This window comes from Thalassophryne amazonica, chromosome 20 (genome assembly GCF_902500255.1).
Source record: "Thalassophryne amazonica chromosome 20, fThaAma1.1, whole genome shotgun sequence".
Lineage (NCBI taxonomy): Eukaryota > Metazoa > Chordata > Actinopteri > Batrachoidiformes > Batrachoididae > Thalassophryne > Thalassophryne amazonica.
The window spans coordinates 16849246-16867892 of record NC_047122.1 but is presented as its reverse complement, the minus strand read 5'-3'; the positions used below and the strand labels follow the sequence as shown (position 1 = coordinate 16867892).

At 45.1% G+C, this 18647-nt stretch overlaps 1 protein-coding gene across 4 annotated transcripts in view; it reads left to right on the top strand.

Annotated features, from left to right (window-relative positions):
- cica (capicua transcriptional repressor a) overlaps positions 1–18647 on the top strand; it is a 96602-nt gene that overhangs the window by 17235 nt on the left and 60720 nt on the right. For all 4 annotated transcript variants that reach the window (XM_034160877.1, XM_034160876.1, XM_034160874.1 and 1 more), the window contains exons 2-3: positions 10172–13871; positions 18365–18635. In XM_034160877.1, the coding sequence (XP_034016768.1) occupies positions 10365–13871; positions 18365–18635 (3778 nt within the window). In that variant the 5' untranslated portion in view covers positions 10172–10364. The remainder of the gene's footprint in view (positions 1–10171; positions 13872–18364; positions 18636–18647) is intronic.

Sequence of the window (18647 nt, the reverse complement as noted above, 5' to 3'; positions counted from 1 at the left end):
TGAGCAGCAATATGGTTTCATGCCAAGAAAGAGCACTACAGATGCAATGTTTGCTCTGAGAATACTGTTGGAGAAGTACAGAGAAGGCCAGAAAGAGTTACATTGTGTGTTTGTGGACTTAGAAAAAGCTTATGATAGGGTGCCAAGAGAAGAGCTGTGGTATTGTATGAGGAAGTCTGGAGTGGCAGAGAAGTATGTTAGGGTAGTGCAGGACATGTACAAGAATAATGTGACAGCGGTGAGATGTGCAGTCAGAATGACAGACTCATTCAAGGTGGAGGTGGGATTACACCAAGGATCAGCTGTGAGTCCTTTCTTGTTTGCAGTGATGATGGACAGGTTGACGGATGAGATCAGACAAGAGTCCCCATGGACTATGATGTTTGCAGATGACATTGTGATCTGTAGTGAGAGTAGAGAGCAAGTTGAGTCTAGCCTGGAGAGGTGGAGATATGCTTTGGAGAGAAGGGGAATGAAAGTCAGTAGAAGCAAGACTGTGTACATGTGTGTGAATGGGAGGGAGCCCAGTGGAATAGTGCAGTTACAAGGAGTAGAAGTGGTGAAAGTAGATGAGTTTAAATATTTGGGGTCAACTGTTCAAAGTAATGGAGAGTGTGGTAGAGAGGTGAAGAAGAGAGTGCAGGCAGGGTGGAGTGGGTGGAGAAAGGTGGCAGGAGTGATTTGTGACCGAAGAATATCAGCAAGAGTGAAGGGGAAAGTCTACAAGACAGTAGTGAGACCAGCTATGTTGTATGGTTTAGAGACGGTGGCACTAACAAAAAGACAGGAGGCAGAGCTGGAGGTGGCAGAGCTGAAGATGTTGAGATTCTCTTTGGGAGTGACAAGAATGGACAAGATTAGGAATTAACATATCAGAGGGACAGCTCAGGTGGGACGGTTTTGAGACAAAGTCAGAGAGGCGAGATTGAGATGGTTTGGACATGTGCAGAGGAGGGACCCAGGGTATATAGGGAGAAGGATGCTGAGGATGGAGCCACCAGGCAGGAGGAGAAGAGGGAGACCAAAGAGCAGGTTCATGGATGTGCTGAGGGAGGACATGCAGGTGGTTGGTGTGATAGAGGAAGATACAAAGGACAGGGCGAGATGGAAACGATTGATCTGCTGTGGCAGCCCCTAACGGGAACAGCTGAAAGACAAAGAAGAAGAATTGTTTACATGTGCACACGTGAACGGGACAGGAGGTCCTCAAACTGGGTCCTGCAGAGGTGGAAGGACCGCTGAAAGCGGCTGTCATCCAGACACAGCTCCTGCAGCAAATAATGATACTCCTTGTATTGGGAGCTTTCCACAACAACTCGCTCTGTGTGATCAAGATCCGTCATGTTAACTTGACTGACAACCGGAGCCAGCAAGCAGAATGGAAGCTCCTCAATTTCAGTTTATTCAATTTATTAATTTATATAGCGCCAAATCACGACAAAGTCGCCCCAAGGCGCTTCACATAATTCACAACAACACAAATTAATCTAAATTCAAAATTAAAAGCAAGAAAAGCACAGTTAAAAGATAAAACACAGTAGAATAAAAAGAAATTACAAATCAAACACAAACAGATTAAAAAATTAATGATAAGACAGTCTAAAAAAGTGGGTCTTCAGTCTTGATTTAAAAATCTCCACCGTGTCAGACTGCCGAATAACAGCAGGTAGATCATTCCAAAGAGCCAGACCACGGTAGGAGAAGGCTCTATACCCCACAGACTTTTTGTTCATCCTCGGAACACGCAGAAGCCCTGCGCCCTGCGAACGCAAAGGCCTCGCAGGTACGTAGGGCTTAACAAAGTCTGCCAAGTAGGAAGGCGCCAGTCCATGATCAATTTTATAAACCAACAATAAAACTTTAAAATCCAATCTGGCAGAAACCGGTAGCCAATGAAGGGATGCCAGAATGGGAGTAATGTGGTCAAACCTTCTACATTGTGTCAAAATTCTGGCAGCAGCATTCTGCACCAACTGAAGTCCTCGAATGCTAGACTGCGGCAGGCCAGAGAATAAAGCATTACAATAATCCAATCTAGAAGAGACAAATGCGTGAATCAGAGTCTCAGCATCAGCCATAGACAGGATGGGGCGAATCTTTGCTATATTTCTCAGATGAAAAAAAGCAGTCCTCGTAATGTCCCTAATGTGGAGGTCAAAGGACAACGTAGGATCAAAGATTACCCCAAGGTTCCTCACTTTGTCAGTATGATGTATAACACATGAACCTAGGCTAAGCGTCAGCTGATCAAATTGGTGCCGATGTCTTGCTGGGCCAAGAACCATCATTTCAGTCTTATCAGATTTCAAAAGTAGAAAGTTGCTAGACATCCAACTTCTCACTGCTGCATATACAGCTGAGTATCATCAGCATAACAATGAAAAGCAACCCCGAAACGCCGCAAAATGTTCCCAAGGGGTGCCATATACAGGGAAAAAAGCAAGGGACCCAGAACGGATCCCTGCGGAACCCCAAACTTCATGCCCTTAAAGTCAGAGGTAGTGTCATTGCACAAAACACAATGGGAACAACCAGACAGATAAGACGTCAGCCACACAAGAGCAGTTCCAGTAATCCCGAAACAGTTTTCTAGCCTATCAAGTAGAATATGATGATCAACTGTGTCAAACGCAGCACTGAGATTCAACAACATCCTTCTCCAATTTAATGACGGCGCACCGGGGCGAATTTTCGCAGCAAAAACAGAACGACACACCGGGCGAAGGAGGCGCATCCGTCGCCACGCGACCCCCGCAAATTTGTAGCATCTGATCGCACCCGGTGTGAACGCGGCATAACAATGGATGGGTGTAATTTTGGTTGTTTTAAATAGATGAAAATCATCATCTATTTTTGGCATTCCCGCTCCTGCCCGCTCCCGTTCATTTTTATTCCTGTCCCATCCCAATCACGGGATTGATAAAATTTTGACTCCCATCCTGCGGGAATCCCGCAGGAATCATATGACCCACGGGAATTCCCGAAAAATGTCATCCTCTAGTCTGGAGACAATTCAGACTAGGGGGAAAAATTCAAGGGATAAGATGCTATGACCAACATTTGGTAGATTTGGAAGTGATCTACATGAAATCTTATGGATGTTAACATAACGCAAGATGGGTCACAGGTGATCTCAAAACCTCACGCATGTGTACACGCGTTTCCTCCTGTAGTTAGTCTGCATGAAGGCGATGAAGGAAAGGGCAATATTCACTATGGAATTTACCCTCAGATAAATATGTCCTCTTTGTTAAAATGAGCTGTAATTTTGCAACATGTTACAAAAATAAACCTACATTATAATGCTTGGATTTCCTTTGGTTTAGCGCTGTTGAGTAATAATTTGTATATTTTTAAAGTAGTTTAACTGTATTTTACACCAGTCTATCCTTTGTAGAGAACAGTTTAAAGCCAATTCAAAGAAATAATTTCTTATTAAACTATTTAAAATCTGGATAAAACAGCATACCTTTGGTTTAGAGCTGTTGAGTAGTAATTTGTATATTTTTAAAGTAGTTTAACTGTATTTTACACCAGTCTATCATTTGTAGAGAACAGTTTAAAGCCAATTCAAACAAATAATTTCTTATTAACCTATTTAAAATCTGGATAAAACAGCATACCTTTGGTTTAGAGCTATTTTATCTAAAAGCAACTAATATCTCATTGGTTTAGAGCTATTTTATCTAAAAGCAACTAATATCTCATTAAAACAGGTAAAAATGATGCTGATGCAATTTGTCATTCTGTGCCTCTTAGTATAACAACAACATAGGTCAACACAGTTTTATCAAAAATAAAACAATGAGCAAATCCTAACATTTGACATTTTGGGATATATCCAAATTTAGCGTCGTTTTTAAATGATTATCTAAACATTGTTATGACTGTGTTTGTGTTGCCCGACTCGTGAGTTCTAATCGTCTTAATGGTTTCGGCGCGCGTTTGCTGCGTGGCCTTGAGACACAAAATGGATTTCTTTGTGGCTGTTGTGATGTGGCAGATACTAAAAGGACCTGAATGTCTGAGACTTCAGACACACAAACAGGAAGGCAGCTAAAGGGAGACATGCAGAAAGAGAGACGGGTGGGAGGACGGATGCAGAAAGAGGGACAGACGAGCAGACAGTCACTGACATGCATCATGCTGACTGACAGATGTCAGTCCAGTACTCTCAGAGCTGCGCGGCGTGTTCCGATTCTCCCACTTCCTCGCTTGTTGTGGAGACGGTTCGGACTCTCATAACAGTGTGGAAGACACTTGTATCGGAAGAAATGAGGTAGAGCTGTGAGCAGCTGGAACCTGCGGCAAGTCCCGAGCGTGTTGCCACACAACAAACAAACCGCTTAAATGACAGCAGTCCTTTGTTCAACAAGTCAGCACAATCAGTTTACTCTCTGAATGGAGACAGACCTTCAGCGGGTACGCAACAGTTTAATGGTCATACCAAATGACTGCTGTAAAATAAATACAATTGTTTTCATTATTGATGAACTTTAAAATTGTTTTTTTATTTAGATTTTTACCTCCTCCAAGGAGGTTATGTTTTCGGTCGAGTTTGTTTGTTTGCTTGTCTGTCTGTCTGTTTGTCAGCAGGATAACTCAAAACGTTTTGAACGGATTCTGATGAAATTTTGTGGAGTGGTTGGAAATGACAAGAGGAACAAGTGATTAAATTTTAGTGGTGATCCGGATCATGATCCGGATCCAAGAATTTTTTAAATGATTCTTCACCATTGCGGGATAGGGAGAAATTTGACATTCTAGTTTCTAACTCCACAAAAACAAGGCAGAAAGGCTTGAAAAAAATTAGGATGTAACATAGTCAAATGTTCTATCAAACAACAAAGTTTGGTGATGATCGGATCCTGATTCCGGATCTGGTGATCCAGAATATGCAAATATATAGGGAAAATAGAAAATGTGTCAGTGTGAGGTGACAAATGAAGCTAGAGATGCACAACTAACACCAAATTTTAGCTGAATCTGTACTGATTCAGTAAGGTGTCATCAGATTTGATGTAGCTTCAAATGTTATGGAGCTAGATCCAGAAGAAAACCGCCATTACCGAAAAATCGTTTTTATACAATAACTTTTGAACTAATAAAGACATAAAAGTGATTCCGAGTTCTAGTGCTATGTTTTCATGGTCAAGGATGTCAAATATAAAGGAAAGAAAAGTGTATGTATCATAGGTTTGATTGTAACACTGAATTGTTGAATAGATCACTGTGCCAAGGAGGGAATCTCTTTAGGGTCAGTGACCCTATGGCCTTGTGTAGCACATGCAACACTTAAAAAATAGTTCTATTTCAGAATTTACTGTTATTTATTTAGAGAAGTGTTTCATAAATGTTAAAAAATTCATATATTTGCAGTTTAGTTGATTAATAAATTGAATTTTGTCTCTTAACTGTTTTTGTCTATAAGCACATGCAATATCAATATCAGTGCTCAGATGACAGTAGCTTCTGGGAAAGGTGCAAGTTGCAATAAACTGTGATGCCAAGCGCTAAGGATACATGCTATCCAGTCACAGCAGATGAACCTTTTTTTTTTACTAGCAATCATTGTTAGACTTTTTTAGGTTCAGTGATTCCACGGCGTGTAGATGTTATGGTGTCAGTGACCCCATGGCCTTGGCGTAGGTTTGCACTCTCCGAGTGCTTCTAGTTAACAATTGATTGTTTAGTTGATCACAGCCACTCCCAAATTTGAATGCTGTGGCCCAGTGTGCCCACTTTAAAATCAAGAAAACTGTGGCCAAACCCAAGCATTTAATCACCACATGAAGAACAGATACATTATCTTTAAGTGCCATGCCTTAATTTATCACTTCTGATTTTAAACACAATAATAAATATTTGTGGGTAATTTAAACTTTTTTAAAACTGAAAATCAGATGTTTTAATTCATTTTTCATGACCGCTCACAGCCCACCTGACCCAAAACTTTACGGTCCAGCATGGGGATGGGGCCCACACTGGTTTATAGAATGGCATTTAAAACGAGCTTATCTCAAATGGAACCAATTTAAAACCAGTGTAATGAATTTATGCATTCAAAAATGGTTTTAATCTGGTTTAAAAGACGCTTTAAACAACTCCTTCCTGTAGAGCAGTTTAAAAAATTAAATAATAATAAATAATTACCAAGTGCAAAACCTGCTAGTGAGGTGAAATACAACCCCAATTCCAATGAAGTTGGGATGTTGTGAAAAATGTAAATAAAAACAGAATACAATGATTTGCAAATCCTCTTCAAGCTATATTCAGTTGAATACACCACAAAGAAAAGATATTTAATGTTCAAACTGATAAACTTTATTGTTTTTGTGCAAATATTTGCTCATTTTGAAATGGATGCGGGGTCCTTTGCTAAGGGCTATCTGGTCCCTGTACGACTGCAGGAGCTTGGTTTGCATTGCCGGTAGTAAGTCAAACCTGTTTCCAGTACACGTTGGCCTCCACCAGGGCTGCCCTTTGTCACCAGTTCTGTTCATTATTTTTATGGACAGAATTTCTAGGTGCAGCCAGGATGTAAAGGGGGTCTGGTTTGGGAACCACAGAATCTCGTCTCTGCTGTTTGCGGACAATGTGGTTCTGTTGGCTTCGTCAAATCATGACCTTCAGCGTGCACTGGGGCGGTTTGCAGCCGAGTGTGAGGCGTCCGGGATAAAAATCAACACCTCCAAATCCGAGGCCATGGTTCTCGGCCGGAAAAAGGTGCTTTGCCCTCTTCAGGTCTGTGGAGTGTCCTTGTCTCAAGTGGAGGAGTCTAAATATCTCGGGGTCTTGTTCACGAGTGAGGGATGGATGGAGCATGAGATCGATAAACGGATCGGTGCAGCATCTGCAGTGATGCGGTCGCTGTATCAGACCTGTCGTGGTGAAGAGAGAGCTGAGTAGGGGGGCAAAGCTCTCGATTTACCGATCGATCTACGTTCCGATCCTCACCTATGGTCATGAGATTTGGCTCATGACCGAAAGAACGAGATCGCGAGTACAAGCAGCCAAGATGAGTTTCCTTCGCAGGGTGGCTGGGCGCTCCCTTAGAGATAGGGTGAGGAGCTCGGTCACTCGGGAGGAGCTCGGAGTTGAGCCGCTGCTCCTCCATGTCGAAAGGAGTCAGTTGAGGTGGCTCGGGCATCTTTTCCGGATGCCCCCTGGACGCCTCGCTGGAGAGGTGTTCCGGGCACGTCCCATCGGGAGGAGGCCCGGGGGAAGACCCAGGACATGCTGGAGGGACTACGCCTTGGGGTTCCCCCGGAGGAGCTGGGGGAGGTGTGTGTGGATCGGGAGGTCTGGGCAACTTTGCTTGAGCTGCTGCCCCCGCGACCTGACTCCGGATGAAGCAGAAGAAAATGGATGAATGCCTGCAACACGTTTCAAAAAAGCTGGGACAGTGGTATGTTTACCACTATGTTACATCACCTTTCTTACTAACAACACTCAATAAGCATTTGGGAACTGAGGACTTAATTGTTGAAGTAGGGGGAATTCTGTCTATTCTTGCTTGATGTACGACTTCAGTTGTTCAACAGTCCGGGGTCTCTGTTGTTGTATTTTGCGCTTCATAATGCGCTACACATGCGCTACACATTTTCTTTCAATGGGCGACAGGTCTGGACTGCAGGCAGGCCAGTCTAGTACCCACACTCTTTTACTACGAAGCCACGCTGTTGTAACACGTGCAGAATGTGGCTTGGCATTGTCTTGCTGAAATAAACAGGGACGTCCCTGAAAAAGACGTCGCTTGGATGGCAGCATGTGTTGCTCCAAAACCTGGATGTACCTTTCATCATTGATGGTGCTATCACAGATGTGTAAGTTGCCCATGCCATGGGCACTAACACACCCCCATACCATCACAGATGCTGGCTTTTGAACTTTGTGCTGGTAACAGTCTGGATGGTCTTTTTCCTGTTTTGTCCAGAGGACACAACGTCCATGATTTACAAAAACAATTTGAAATGTGGACTCATCAGACCACAGCACACTTTTCCATTTTGCGTCTGTCCATTTCAAATGAGCTTGGGCCCAGAGAAGGCGGTGGCGTTTCTGGATGTTGTTGATGTATGGCTTTTGCTTTGCATGGTAGAGTTTTAACTTGTACTTGTAGATGTAGCGATGAACTGTGTTAACTGACAATGGTTTTCTGAAGTGTTCCTGAGCCCATGCGGTAAGCTCTTTTACACAATGATGTTGGTTTTTAAAGCAGTGCCTCCTGAGGGGTCAAAGGTCATGGGCATTCAGTGTTGGTTTCCGGCCTTGTCGCTTACGTGTAGAAAGTTCTCCAGATTCTCTGAATCTTCTGGTTATATTTTAGACTGTAGATGATGGAATCCCTAAATTCCTTGCAATTGAATGTTGAGAAACATTGTTCTTAAACTGTTGGACTATTTTTTCAGGCAGTTGTTCACAAAGTGGTGATCCTTGCCCCATCTTTGCTTGTGAACGGTTGAGCCTTTTGGGGATGCTCCTTTTATACCCAGTCATGACACTCACATGTTTCCAATTAACCTGTTCACTGTGGAATGTTCCAAACAGGTGTTTTTTTGAGCATTCATCAACTTTCCCAGTCTTTTGTTGCCCCTGTCCCAGCTTTTTTGAAATGCGTTGCAGGCATCCATTTCAAAATGAGCAGATATTTGCACAAAAACAAAAACGTTTATCAGTTTCAACATTAAATATCTTGTCTTTGTGGTGCATTCAATTGAATATAGGTTGAAGAGGATTTGCAAATCATTATATTGTGTTTTTTATTTACATTTCACACAATGCCCCAACTTCATTGGAATTGGAGTTGTAAATAAATATTGGATGATTTTAAGTCAGGCCTTAAAATATCCACAGAATGCTGGCTAGTAAACTATTCCACAAAATTAGCGCATGATACACAAAATCTCTACAATCCACCATCTTCTTTTTAAACTTTATTAACCAATATTATCAATAATTTGGGCAAATTAAACAGAGTTTAAGTGAAAAGGGGGAGATGCTAAAATAACCTTTAACACTTGTTTGCTAATGTCTTAGATATTAAAAGCAGTTTTAACTGATCTGTCTGTCTGTTGGACAGTTTATAAGCATACGATATTTTATTTCACGAGATTATTAGTAGAACCTGTTTAAGACATTTTGCCATGATTTAACACTGTATTGGCAATCAACAATAAACTCTTATTTAGGTGAGGTTTAAGCATGGCTAAAAGCAAGTCAAGTTATTTTATCGAAGTATCCAAGGAGAAAATGCTCGAATGTGATGAGATTTAAATATGTCAAATATCAGGTTCGTTATTAACTAATCTGCTGATTTCAGATCTATTCAGAACAGCTGGAGGAGAAAATGAACATCAAATGAGTGAACAAAATTAAGTAGAAAAGAGAGAATAAAGGTAGAAATTGATATGAAGAGTGGGAGAAAGCTGGGGATAAGAATGAAATCATAATGGCAGCCAAGAGAAGGAAGAATAAAGAAACAGGAAGTTAGGTAATGGTTTTCTACAGGAAATGGAGTTTGTAGGGGTGGATTGACTGTGCTTTGAAATACAGAGATAAAGGTCGCCACAGAGAGAGAGAGAGAGAAAAGGGAGCGTTTTCAGTATGCGAGTGAACAAGGAATTCCCCCGCCTCGCCTGTCCCAGCCAAAAACGACTGTGTGTGTGCGCATGTGTGTGTGTTTATGCACACACACACACACACACACACACACACACACACACACACACACACACACAGAGGCTTGCCTGGGCGAATTGCAAAGTGCTCCTCACTGTGTTCATTCTGTTGTAAGCCTACATTGTGTTTACACTACAGCGTTTATTTTCTGTATGTAACGGCTCCGGATTCAGGCCGTGTGTAATGTGAGTAGAACCTGTGATGAATAAATGTGTAACGAATTTGTCAATGAGTCATTACTACACTAGCGTGGACTGTATTTTTGTTTATACATGTTTAATTGATTATTGCAGTAGTTTTGTGGTGGTTATCAGGTGGTGCTTTTATTTTTCATTACATTGGTGTCACTAGAGCACTTTTCTTTAATATTTGGGTTTGAATCGCCGTGCCACTTCACAGCACCCTTGTTTTGTGCACAAACTGTGCAGGTCTGATTGTTTTTACCACACAAGTAAGTCATGTCCCCTGTTCATTTTTTGTTTTTCCTTAGGTCTCTGGAATTGAGGGGCAAGTGACAAACTCACGCAACCAACTCCAGATAGAATGAAAGAGAGCTGGTCGGGCAGGGGAAGAAAATAAGGAGAAGAGAGGAGGACAAGAATAAATCAAAGCAGACCAAGAACCTCTGGGATAAATAAAAAAAAAAAAGTCTTGTTAAAAAGAGAGCAACGGCAGATGATAAGATGAAGCCTATAAAAAAGCCGAGCCGACGCTCACCACCATCCACCCGGGCTAAAGGGGGGAAGCGGCGAGGAGCTGGGGATGCCCCAGAAGGAGGTGAAAAAAGAGACTCGGAGGACAACAGGGACAGAAGCAGATCCCACCACAGCCAGACTCCCTCGTCATCTTTTTCTAGTAATTCACATTCAGAGGACTTTGAAGCAGTCCAGGCAGATCCGGTCAGAGTGCGGGACACATCAGAGGGGGAAGGAATTCACAGAGCGAGCCAAGGGCTGACAGAGACAATAGTATCACTTGTGTTGGAATCCGGTAAACTGGTGACATCCTCGGATGATAGATCAGAGAGGTCAGCTATGAGTGGTGGCAGCCACAGCGATAGTGGTGGTAGTAATAGTGGTAGTAACAGCAGTACACCAAGCGCCAATAACAGCCCTAACCCTGCCTCCAGCCGCAAAACAGTCACGTTCAAAGCACGTGTTCCCAAGAAGAAGTACACTTCTGAACATTGCTCATCTACCACTGCTGTTAGCCATAGCAACTCTGCCTCCATCACAGTCCCTTCTCTTCCTGTGAGTGTTGGTACTCATACTGTCATCAGCCCCGGGTCAGACATCAGCTCTTCACAACTAGTTCGAAATAGTAAAAGCAGGAGCCTGATAGAAGACTTTCAGAGCAGGACTAGTGTCAAGGATGCCCTCGAGAATGGTTCCTCTGGGCCTCCTACCCTGTTGCCACAAGAGGATAGGGTACAGCTGGGAGAATCTGAAAGCATGAGAGAGAGAGATGAAGAGCGGGTTTCACCTACACCTTTGCCCCGCTGTTCATCAACAGACACTGCCAGCGAGCACTCGGCAGACCTGGAGGTTGTTGATGATGCGCGCACACCCACACAGATGTCTGTACATGCACCGCCTAGTCTCTCAGATGCATTATCTGATGCACTGGCCAAAGGGCTGAAGAATCAGCGAGTCCTTGCTCGACAGCTCAGGAGAAGTGATGGGGAAGGAGGGGAAAAAAGAGAGCGAATGAGGGATTTGGAGTTAATGTTCCGGGCTGGAGTAGTACGTAAGGTCAGTGGTGAGTATGGAAGTCTGGAGGTACAATTAAATGGGGAGAAATCACTGTCATGTTATCCCTACCGACATGACAGTCCTCCAGGAGTGGTGGACATTATCTTGGATGCCCCACCGCCTGGTGTCCACCCAATACCAGTTGGCAGCCGTGTCTGTGTTCCCTTTGGCAATGAAGAGGGGAGCGAAGGACAGTGGCAGTGGTACAGAGAAGGTGTGGTGACCAAGGTTGATACACACCCTGCAGTGGCCAACCGCTATCGTGTCCAGTTAGCCAACGAAAGGTCTCCCTCATTGCAAGAGGGCAAGGATGTCAGATTGTCAGCTGGTGCTACCCAGGCAGTGTGGGTGTCCAGACAAACCCTCCGGCTTTTGGTGCCACCTTGGGACCTAGACCTGCCCTCTGGAGCAGGAGGGGAAGGACAGCAGGGGGTCAGAGACAAGGAAAGAGAGCAGGAGGACAAAGAGGAGATGGATGTTGAGCAAGAACTGTGTCGCTTAAGCCAGGGAATAACACCTGGGGTAGGGCCAGTCTTAGGAAGAGGAATACCCTTTCAAGGCATGGTCCCATCATCTTCATCATCAGGCAACAAAATCACTTCTCCAGCAACTCCAGCCTCAGTTCTCACGATAGCACATGGGAGAGAGTGGGAGGTAGACAAAGATGTGGAGAGAGAGAGGGAGCTCCAGAGAAAACAGGAGAGGGAGAGAGAACGAGAAAGGGAGAACAATGCAAAACAGCAACAACAACAACAGCACCACCACCACCCTTACATGCCACTCACGCCTGAAGAAGACATGGAAGTGTCCCACTTCAACATGGTCCCTATGGGGGCAATCATACCAGGGGCCAACCCCATAGCTGTACCACAGCACCGCCACATTGTCTCTAAGCCCCCACCTAGCTACCTCAGTCCCCATATGTCAGTTGTGCGGGGCATCGGGATCCCTTCCGCCCATTTGGCTTTGAATCCCCACCCACCTCCTTCACCGGTCCTGCTAGGTCTCGACCCAGCAGCAGCAACTGTAATTACCACACCCCAGCTCCCACCTCTTCCACCCATCTCCTCCTCCACTGCATCTTCCTCCAGAATAGAAAAGGCTTCAGGAGGTGGTTCTTCAGGTGGAGGAGCAGGAGGTGGTGGGGGCTCTGGATCAGGTTCAACCTCCTCCTCTTCTTCACGTTCCCGCACACCACTGACAGCTGCCCAGCAAAAGTACAAGAAGGGAGATGTAGTATGCACACCAACAGGTATTCGCAAGAAGTTTAATGGAAAACAGTGGAGGAGGCTGTGCTCAAGGGAGGGCTGTTCTAAAGAGTCACAGCGCCGAGGATACTGCTCCAGACACCTCTCAATGAGGACCAAGGAAATGGAGGCCAGTGGAGGTGCCCGGGAACGAGGAGGAGCCAGCAGCACGGGGACCCTGACACCGTCTGACCTCCGATTGAGCGGTGGTAGAGGTAGCTCTGAGTTTGACTGGGATGAGACATCACGGGAAAGCAGTGAAGCCAGCAGCCGTGGAGGAGACTCCCATCCCCGCCTTGTGCTTTCTTCCCTGCTCCCACAGGACCTCTCTCGCTTTGACTTTGATGAATGTGAGGCAGCAACTATGCTGGTCTCTCTGAGTGGTTCCCGCTCAGGTACACCCTCATTTTCCCCTATTTCCAACCAGTCACCATTCTCTCCAACCCCATCACCTTCACCCTCACCGCTGTTTGGTTTCCGCCCTGCCAATTTCAGTCCAATTACTCCTCCTGCTTCACGCCGCCATCGTCAGCTCAGTGGCAATAAAATGAGCACGCCATGTGCTGAGCGGGAGCGCCACCTCTCTGGCATTGTGCCCACATTTCAGACCAATCTCAATCTAACTTTTACAGTGCCCATGAGCCCCAGTAAGCGGAAGCTTGATGCCCATCCACCCCCTCCTCTACCTGCAGTCCAAGATTACCAAACCAAACCTGAGCAGCAGCAACTGGTGGGTGTAGGGGGAGGAGTGGTGGGAGACCCGATGTTGGGCCACAGCCCGGCCTCCTTCAGAGTCCTTTCCCCTCAGAGTCAGCCCACAACCCCATCCTCACTTTCCTTCCCTCGGCCTCGTAGTGCCACCAGCAGGCCACCATCCTCTGCTGCCTCTACTCCTCCGCCAATGCTGGTCTCTCCCACGCCACCCTCCCCTCTGCCCCAGGAACCCTCCCCACGCCGCATTGTGCCCCTCCGAGATTCTCCAGTCATTGTCCGCAACCCAGATGTTCCTCTAGCCAAGTTCTCTGATGGCCCACTAGGAAGGAGAGGGAGTAGGTCAAGGGAACACAGCCAGTTGCAACACACTGCTCCTCCAGGTCTCCAAGTGCCAGTCCCCATCAACGGAGCCACCACCAACGGTGCAGTTCTCCTTCGCAACCCCACATCGACACTGGTCTTGGTTACCTCCAGCTCGGTAAGGAAGTATATGATCATACAGAGTACAAGGCTGAGCCATATCTATCAAAAACCTTATCATAATAGGCTATATTTTCTGGAAATTCAATTCAGAAACACTCACTCATCACTCACTCATCTTCAACCGCTTATCTAGGATCAGGTTGCGGGGGCAACAGCTCCAGCAGTGGTCCCCAAAATTCCCTTTCCCTGGTCACATTAACCAACTCTGACTGGGGGATACCAAGTCGTTCCCAGGTCAGTGTGGCGATATAATCTCTCCACCAAGTCCTGGGTCTTCCCCAGGGTCTCCTCCCAGATGGACGTGCCTGGAACACCTCCCTAGGGAGGCATCCAGGGTCATCCTTACCAGATGCCCGAACCTCCTCAGTTTGCTCCTTTCAGCGTGAAGGAGCAGCAGCTGTACTTCGAGCCCCTCATGGATGGCAGAATTTCTCACCTTATCTCTAAGGGAGACACCAGCCACCCTCCCGAGGAAACCCATTTTGGCTGCTTGTATCAGCAATCTAGTTGTTTCAGTTGTGACCCAACCCTCATGACTGTACGTGAGAGTTGGACCGAAGACTGACCAGTAGATTAAGAATTTTGCCTTTTGGCTCAGCTCCCTTTTCCTCACAAAAGTACGGTAGAGTGAATGCAATACCTTCCCTGCTGTACCAATTCTCCGGCCAGTCTTGTGCCCCTTTGTCCCCTCACTTGTGAACAAGACCCTGAGGTACTTGAACTCTCACTTGGGGCAAGATCTGATTCCCTACCCAGAGTAGGCAATCCATGAGTTTCCTGCTGAGAACCATGGCCTCAGATTTATAGGTGCTGATCCTCATCCCAGCCGCTTCGCATTCGGCTGTGAACCAACCTGGTGAGTGCTGGAGGTCACAGGCCAATGAAGCTAACAGGACCATATCATCTGCAAAAAGCAGTGATGAGACCCTGAGCCCCCAAACTGGAAACCCTCCTCCCAGACTACACCTCGATATCCTGGCCATGAATATCACAAACAGGATTGGTGACAAGGCGCAGCCCTGGCGGAGGCCAACCTCCACTGGAAATGAGTTTGACTTACTGGCGAGTACCTGAACACAGTTCTCGCTTTGTGAGTACAGAGACTGAATGGCCCTGAGAAGGAACCCCCCTCCCTCCATACTCCCGCAGCACCTCCCACAGTATCTCCCGGGGTATGCAATCATAGCCCTTCTTAAAGTCCACAAAACACATACAGAATGGATGGGCATACTCCCAGGCACCCTCCAGGATCCTTGGGAGAGTGAAGAGCTGGTGGGTTGTTTCACGGCCAGGACCGAACCTGCAGTGTTCCTTTTCAATCTGAGGTTCGACGATCGGCCGAACCCTCCTTTCCAGCACCCTGGAGTAGACTTTACCAGGGAGGCTGAGTGAGTGATGAGTGATGCCCCTGTAATTGGCACACAGCCTCTGGTCCCCTTTTTTAAATATGGGGACCACCACCCCAGTTTACCACTCCTTAGGCACTGTTCCAGACCAGATTCAGAAACAAGTTGGATAAAAATAAATAAATAAAATACAAATTAAGATGGAAAAATTCTGTCTATCAAAGTACCTGAAATTTCTTTGTGAAAAATATTATTATATCTAACCTGATAATAAATTTAGTAGGTTGCCCTTAATTGCTATAATATAACTACACTCAACAAAAATATAAACGCAACACTTTTGGTTTTGCTCCCATTTTGTATGAGATGACCTCAAAGATCTAAAACTTTTTCCACATACACAATATCACCATTTCCCTCAAATATTGTTCACAAACCAGTCTAAATCTGTGATAGTGAGCACTTCTTTGCTGAGATAATCCATCCCACCTCACAGGTGTGCCATACCAAGATGCTGATTAGACACCATGATTAGTGCACAGGTGTGCCTTAGACTGTCCACAATAAAAGGCCACTCTGAAAGGTGCAGTTTTGTTTTATTGGGGGAGATACCAGTCAGTATCTGGTGTGACCACCATTTGCCTCATGCAGTGCAACACATCTCCTTCGCATAGAGTTGATCAGGTTGTCAATTGTGGCCTGTGGAATGTTGGTCCACTCCTCTTCCATGGCTGTGCGAAGTTGCTGGATATTGTCAGGAACTGGTACACGCTGTCGTATATGCCGGTTCAGAGCATCCCAAACATGCTCAATGGGTGACATGTCCGGTGAGTATGCCGGCCATGCAAGAACTGGGACATTTTCAGTTTCCAAGAATTGTGTACAGATCCTATCCTGCTGCAACATGAGGTGATGTTCTTGGATGTATGGCACAACAATGGGCCTCAGGATCCCGTCACGGTATCTCTGTGCATTCAAAATGCCATCAATAAAATGTACCTGTGTTCTTCGTCTATAACAGACGCCTGCCCATACCATAACCCCACCGTCACCATGGGCCACTCGATCCACAACATTGACATTAGAAAACCGCTCACCCACACGACGCCACACACGCTGTCTGCCATCTGCCCTGGACAGTGTGAACCGGGATTCATCCGTGAAGAGAACACCTCTCCAACATGCCAAATGCCAGCGAATGTGAGCATTTGCCCACTCAAGTCGGTTACGACGACGAACTGGAGTCAGGTCGAGACCCCGATGAGGACGACGAGCATGCAGATGAGCTTCCCTGAGACGGTTTCTGACAGTTTGTGCAGAAATTCTTTGGTTATGCAAACCGATTGTTTCAGCAGCTGTCTGAGTGGCTGGTCTCAGACGATCTTTGAGGTGAACATGCTGGATGTGGAGGTCCTGGGCTGGTGTGGTTACACGTGGTCTGCGGTTGTGAGGCTGGTTAGATGTACTGCCAAATTCTCTGAAACGCCTTTGGAGATGGCTTATGGTAGAGAAATGAACATTCAATACACGAGCAACAGCTCTGGTTGACATTCCTGCTGTCAGCATGCCAATTGCACGCTCCCTCAAATCTTGCGACATCTGTGGCATTGTGCTGTGTGATAAAACTGCACCTTTCAGAGTGGCCTTTTATTGTGGACAGTCTAAGGCACAGCTGTGCACTAATCATGGTGTCTAATCAGCATCTTGATATGGCACACCTGTGAGGTGGGATGGATTATCTCAGCAAAGGAGAAGTGCTCACTATCACATATTTAGACTGGTTTGTGAACAGTATTTGAGGGAAATGGTGATATTGTGTATGTGGAAAAAGTTTTAGATCTTTGAGTTCATCTCATACAAAATGGGAGCAAAACCAAAAGTGTTGCGTTTATATTTTTGTTGAGTGTAGTTTGCTGCATGGGCGCAATTTGGTGGGAGATAGGGGGGACATGTCCCCCCCACCTTTTCAACCGGGGGGACAGAATATGGTATGCCCCCCCCTACCTTCTGACATATATGTGTGTACTTGAAACATGCTATGCCAGTCTTATGTGCAAACCATGTCAGTCTTATGTGCAAAACCATGTCAGAATAGTATCTTTGTTTCTGCAAGTTTGTATTTTTAGCAGCACTGACTTGTTTACAACACCTGTTTACAACACCTGTTTCTTGTTTGTCACATTCGGAATTTTCTGGGACTGCATTTGCCCAGATTTGAAACCAAAAATAGTTGCCTCTAGGGACTAGTGTCTACACATAAGTATCAATGGACCATATTACTAATTTGCTAAATTCTGAAAGTTAGAAAAGGAAATCAGAAAAGCTATCTGGGACCTCAGAAAGCCCATCTGCAATTATTGCTTGATCTCCAAAATCAGTCTATGCAAGCGAAATTATGTTCAGTATGAGTGTTGTCATTAGTGCCACTTCGAAAATTAAATTCATGATAAGTAATTTATCCTAAACTTATGATCTGTTGTTTTTTCAAACTTATGCAAAAACAAATTTTGAGAAAAAAATACAGTATGCGATAGTTAATAATTATTAAGAGCCTGTTCTTTCATATTTATGAATACATTTTACCACATTGCAGTTGTTTTTTTAATGAGAACTCAACCTATCATTCTTTTTGAGTTCTACACATGTGGTGATAACTTATTTACGCCACGATGTTAATAAAATCAGTGCTGGCTATTCTCAGAATAAAGTACTTATATCCACAGTTTCAAATTGCATAAGTCAAATGGTGTCCACTTTATGGTCTTCTCATATCATTAAAATTAATGTTCTGGATGCTCAGAATGCATCTGAGCTTATCCAGAAACCGTTGGCTTCTGAACCCTGGCCTATGGGCTTCGGCCCTGCGGGCCTCGCACTTTGTCCCCCCCAATTTCTAGTTCTAAATTGCGCCTTTGGTTTGCTGAATATGGTCAAAATATATTATCATTTAATTGTAATTTGTTTTTTATAAGATGTAAATATTTCTCTGTTCAGTTTGGGTCAGTAAATTATATATTCTGTGAAATATATTTCTGTGGCAAAAAGTAAATTAATTTCTGTATTTGACAATGCTTGATGCAGTCCCTGTTTGTAAATGTTTGCTGACATGGACTGAAAACAAACTTTACATTTTTCCTCCCAGTCCTTGACCCCAGCCACCACTGGCCATGGTGCCATGTGCAGCTCTTCCAACACCGGTTCGATGTCCACTTCCACAGGCCTGGTTTTGTCGTCTTCTGGTTCTGGTGGTAGAGAAAGGAAACCTGAGGGACACCAGGATGCCTCCACAGGGATGCTGCAGCAGCCAGTCGCCTGTCACCCCACACCCACGGCCCTGCTGCCGCTCATACTGCCGGCAGAATCGCCTCACCCCACCCCACGGAAGCAAATCATCATGGGACGTCCAGGAACAGGTAAGGAAGGCA